Here is a 5,149-nt window from a genome sequence, read left to right as displayed (position 1 = left end):
CAGTCATATTATTAAACAAAAGGTTTCGTAAATTATATGGTGGCGATTATTCCATAAATTTGCCATCCCGGTTAAAAATAATAATTTATCATCGGGAGCAACTGTATCGTACTGTATTTGTTGACAGACATAGAGAAGTTTGTAAGTCGTCATGCATACCCGAGAAAAAAGCCTTCTCCATATACCGGACGTCACTTTTGTGCAGTTGCTTGATTCACGGGTGTGGGTGTGAACAAACTGAACATTGAGTAAATTCAAGGGATTTGATTGTTGTGAACGGAGAGATTCAGATGGAGCCGTAGATTATTCCTTCCACATGCAAAAGTTTGATAAAAATGACTCTGTAGCACTGAGTGGGGGATTAACAAGATGCCACTCATCCTGCCACAATCTCAACAAGAACAATTTCATCATCCAGGCTGCTAGTAGCACCATCAGTCGAACTACCGAGAATTAAGGTCTTACAATTATTATTGAGCAAGCATAATACTCCGTAACGCACTGAGTCGTGCCCGCCGATGGCCACGGACGAGGTCTCACGCCGGCCAACCAGGCTGATGAGCCGGAGGCCGGCAGCCACCGCGGGCGCCTCAGTCAACGTAGCTGCCGTCTCGCCTCCTCACCTCCACCTTGAGAACGTGGACCTCGCCGGCGCTGCCTTCGCCGAGAGCTCGGAAGAAGCAGGTGTCGCCGACGCCGAGGCCGTTGTCGACGCAGAACTGGTGCCACCCGTACCTGAGCGACGCGCGGGGCCTGCCGCGCTCCCGGGGGCTGTGCTTCAGGTTCACGAACCACGACTTGCCGCGCATCCGCAGCTCCACCTTGCTCCTCTCCGCGTACCCGTGCGCGTTCTGGAACTCCACCGGCACGTTCTGCACGCACACGCCCGCGCGCCACGTCCGGCGACGGCGAGCGGCGGATGGAGTCAGTAACGCGCCTGACTGGCAACGCTCGAGCATGAGCGACTCACCAGGTACTGCTTCTGCCTCACGCCCAGGTTGCACTCCCTCAGCATGACGGTGAACAGCGACGCCGGCCCGTCGTCGACCCCCATCACCGCCATGCTGCTGCTGTTGCCGCCACCGTCGCCGTCGCTGCTGCCACCTTCGCCGTCGCTGCCACTGTCGCCGTCGCTGCTGCTCCCACTGCCTGCCAAACGCGAAAACCATCCTTCTTTAAATCTGGCAGAAGTTACAACCATCGTACTGACACGAAGACAAATTAAAGAAGAGGAAGAAGAGGCGCGTACTGGTGTCACCGTCGTGCTGGTAGTGCCTGCGGCACATGCTGACGTCGAACACCTTGACGGTGAGCACGGCGTCGCCGTCGAAGCTGAAGACGAGGAAGTAGCCGAGCCGCAGGTCGTGGGCGCGGGCGAACTGCTCCCAGCCGCGCCCTAGGTACATGTGGCCGTCGGCGTCCAGCACCACCTTCACGTCCCAGAAACGACGCCCATGGCCGGCATCCCGCAGCTTCACTTCCTGGGGCTTGCCGCCGTCTAGCAGCACCCTCGTAAACTTGTCAGGCAGCCTCTGCATCGAGGGTCAAGCAGTGATTGAGCCGATCAAACACTAGGCAGCAGAGCGATAAGGAGATGGGTGAACGAAACGTGCACAAAGGGAAGGGAGATCTTGTATATACCAGCCTGCTCGAGGAGTTCTCGAGGATGATCTGGAAGAACTGAAAACCTTCCACGCCGTCCATCTCACGTCTCTCTGCATACATGAATAGATAGGTTAGATGGTGAGGATTGGAACCGAATTCACCTCCTACTGCATTTTGCTAGAGCGGTTTCTCAGAGTTGATGCAAGATTTGAGGAAGAACAGATGGAGCATGATCTAGTATAGCAGCCAAGAACAGGAGGTTTTTTTTTAGAAAAGGAGGATGACCCCCGGCCTCTGCATCTGGGCGATAAGAACAAGAACAGGAGGTAAGAACAAGAACAAATGCTGCACATTTTGCCCAGTTCACAGGGATCACGTACGCCTCTTAGATGGATCCTAACAATGCCATGAATTCCATGCCTCCCTGCACTCTCTAATCTAAAGCTCTAACACCAAATCGCTATCGAAAACCCTCTCCAAATCCACGAGGAGAAAGAAAGAACAACAGATGGCACGTCACCTTGCTCCGAGCTCATCTCACCTTGCCTGGTGGAAGCGGCCGGCGGACCCCCGGCCGGCGTGGTAGAGCGCAGCCGGCGGTGGCGGCCTGGATCACCCCCACTTGACAGCGGCTGCCTGCGAGCGAGGGTGGACTGCTGCTTGGGGCTGTGGCCGAGCGAGAGCAAAGTGGGGTGTAGGAAGAACCAGTGGCAGTTTGTGGGAGGAAGAAAAAGACCGCGCAATTATCACTGATCTATTTTCGAGGTGTTGGAGACCGCCATTGATCACTTGTACCGTGTTCCATTTTTGGGCTGCTGGATCACCTCACCTCGCACTCGCAGTGGTGCATGTGAAGCAACTGATGCGTACTGCCCGAAAGTGTACCGCATTGGCGAAAAAAGAAGTGGAAGTGTACCAAGAACGTGGCTTTGCTGCATCCGAGATGGGGTTGCTATTCTCCCTCGTCTTCTTGGTAGGTTGACAGACTAATGTCACCTGACCTGCGAGGCTGCGACGTGTTTGTATCTCTGAGTTTCAATAATAATCATTTCCCGATCTGTTTGAATTCTGAACTCATCCGTGTCCCATGACATAAATTGGAGTATCATGTCAAACTGACCAGAAATTTATTTAGAGCTGAATACTTGCATATGCTAAGGGCATCTCTCTCTAGCCCACACCCTAAAAAATAGAAGAGTAAACTGCTGAGTAAATCGTAGTGAAATATTTTTACTCCATCAAGTTTTGGTCGGTTCTAGCCGATCCCCTAAATGTACCGGAGTACAGTTTTGTTTTTTGCCAAAGTATTCAAATTCTAGTTTATTAATACATTGCAACTAAATATTAGCACCTATATGAAAATCAAACATAATAAATAAGTTCTACACAATTCACGGATATTACATCCGTGAATGTTAAATTGAAGTTTCCGTGTCCCACAAGATATAAATTGAAGTATTGTATCATACTGCCCAGAAAAAAAAATAGAGGTGGATATTTGAATTTGCCAAGTAGCCCAATTATAGTGAATGTTCAATTTGAGAAGTACCCCTCCGAGAACAGGGTGCCACCCTGTTGGCTAGGATAGCATGGAGCTATCTACCCCACCCGGGTTCGAGTCACGGACTGGCCCGTGGTGCTTGGAGTTTCTTCTATCAAAATATGCCTCCAAGGGCTAGTTCTATATGGTCTCGTTTTTTAGAAATACCCCTTGATTCCAAATTATAAGATGTTTTGGATATTATAATATGGACTAGAGATACACTAAAATGAGTGAAAACACACACTAAAACACGTCTATATATGTACATCTGATTCAGAAAAAAATAGAATATTTTATAATAGTGTTCCTTTCCTATCAGGCAGAGCGCTTCGTCTAACCTCATGTATGTTCCACCTCCTTCTTTCTGTTTTGATTTTTTCCCTCCTACCTCTGGTTTTTTGCATCTTTTTTTTCTTAAAAAAAACGTCTTAGTTGTCCCACAATCTATTGACTTATCAAATAAAATTATATTTTCTTTGGTAAACCGATAAAATTTTCCAAATAAGTGATTAACAAATAAATTATAAAATTTATTTAGGTAGATAAATAACAGACAGGGTTTCATAAAATCCTAAAATACATTAATATGGACGGGTAAATCATAGACTAGCGTACTACAATATTTATATCTCGTTGCCACACATACAATTATCTGCTGGAATTTTGTCTATTTTGGGCCTAGCCCGATAGCAGTTTCAGAAATTCCTAATCAATCCTAGAGGCCCACGCAGCCCATTTGTGCAAGGCAAGAGGTGAAACAAAAGTTTAGTCCCACATTGCTAGTTTAGAAGGAGTTGGACCTCTTTATAAGGGAGGTTCTTTCCCCACATGTATGAGCATGAGAACAAGAGGGATATCCACGCGCGCTCCTCCTCCGTCGCCCGCCGAAGAGGGGGTTGCGGGAACGAGCCGATGTCTAAATTTTTGCCACGCACGATGGGTATACGAAAGGTCACGTGGGAGTTGAAATGTTTTTCTGTAGTGGACACTGAATTCGAACGGCGCGCCTCTTCGGCCGCTGCCTGTTTGCTTTGTCTCCCTTCGTTGCTTCACCTCCCGCCGCAGCCTCTTCGCGTCCTTCTCCTGTGCCTATATAAGAGAGGTCGCTCCTCTCCAGAGAGACACACCAGAAGACCCCCTTTCTCTCGCCACAAAGTTCCTGAGCACTGCGCTGCTGCTACGATCTTCCCCATCCCGGCTTGCGGCGTGCACCGCAGGTCGGGACAGTAGGCCTCCGAAACCGCACCTTTTGAGTCCTGTACGGGAGAAGGGTGATAAGGTTTTTGGGGAGCGCTCAGCACGACTACTGGTTGCTTCATCACGAACGATCCGGTCGCCGACGACTACTTCCCCGACGACGACTTCTTCCCCGACGTCCACGACCTCCTCGACGACATGGCAGGCGAGGACACCGACCCCAAGTCCAGCGCTTCTTCTGTTGCTGTCCCGTATGTGTTCTTGTCTTTCCTGTTAAAGGTTCTGCCGCAGTTCCTTGTTCTAGTCCTTATCCTACACATGTTAGGTTCTACTTCCTATATGCTACTTGCTATACTGTCTGCTTTAGATATGATAGGCTACGGTTCATATATGCAGAAGCTATTTACCTTCTCTCTGTCAGAACGCATGCCTTGTTTTATCTTTTCTATATTAGTCATGCTCTATCTAGTATTTCTGTTAATAAAATCATTTGGTAAATTACTCATATTTCCAACATTATCTAGTCATATGAAAAGTTATCAGTGTACATTTGGATTGAACTTGGAACAGTGCAACTAAAATCACAAGTCATCGTATTAGACTTGGATGAAACACGATTCGTCATTTTAGACTGGTTCAATGATTTTCATTGAGATTATTTTGAATTTGTTTCATCGTATTTATTCAATTGAGATGTTCAATTTCGGATCTGGTTCATAATTTTGACTGGGCCAACAATTCGATTGAGGTTTTCAATTTTGAATTTGGTTCATAATTTTGACCGGATTAATGATTTCTCAAATC

The 5,149-nt window shown here is 48.0% G+C and overlaps 1 protein-coding gene across 1 annotated transcript; it reads right to left on the bottom strand.

The window, feature by feature from the left end:
- Positions 1–303: 303 nt before the first annotated feature.
- Positions 304–2,435, bottom strand: LOC123081730 (B3 domain-containing protein Os03g0212300-like). Its single transcript, XM_044504271.1, has 5 exons — positions 2,147–2,435; positions 1,642–1,715; positions 1,250–1,532; positions 971–1,149; positions 304–872 (listed from the first exon to the last, which is right to left on the bottom strand). Exons 2-5 carry the CDS (start codon positions 1,702–1,704, stop codon positions 591–593), a joined length of 807 nt encoding a protein of 268 aa, XP_044360206.1. The 5' UTR covers positions 1,705–1,715; positions 2,147–2,435; the 3' UTR covers positions 304–590.
- Positions 2,436–5,149: the final 2,714 nt, after the last annotated feature.

Source organism: Triticum aestivum, chromosome 4A (genome assembly GCF_018294505.1).
Source record: "Triticum aestivum cultivar Chinese Spring chromosome 4A, IWGSC CS RefSeq v2.1, whole genome shotgun sequence".
NCBI lineage: Eukaryota > Viridiplantae > Streptophyta > Magnoliopsida > Poales > Poaceae > Triticum > Triticum aestivum.
The sequence above is the reverse complement of the archived record's forward strand: the minus strand, read 5'-3'. Positions and strand labels throughout refer to the sequence as shown.

What these genes read in the sequence shown, in the direction of transcription:
- LOC123081730 (XM_044504271.1), bottom strand. Translation starts at nt 1,704, where the DNA reads ATGGACGGCGTGGAAGGTTTTCAGTTCTTCCAGATCATCCTCGAGAAC. An exon ending in AGAACTCCTCGAGCAGGCTG is followed by an intron (nt 1,533 to 1,641) that starts GTATATACAAGA and finishes CCCTCGATGCAG; the next exon opens with AGGCTGCCTGACAAGTTTAC. An exon ending in TGAGGCAGAAGCAGTACCTG is followed by an intron (nt 873 to 970) that starts GTGAGTCGCTCA and finishes GTGTGCGTGCAG; the next exon opens with AACGTGCCGGTGGAGTTCCA.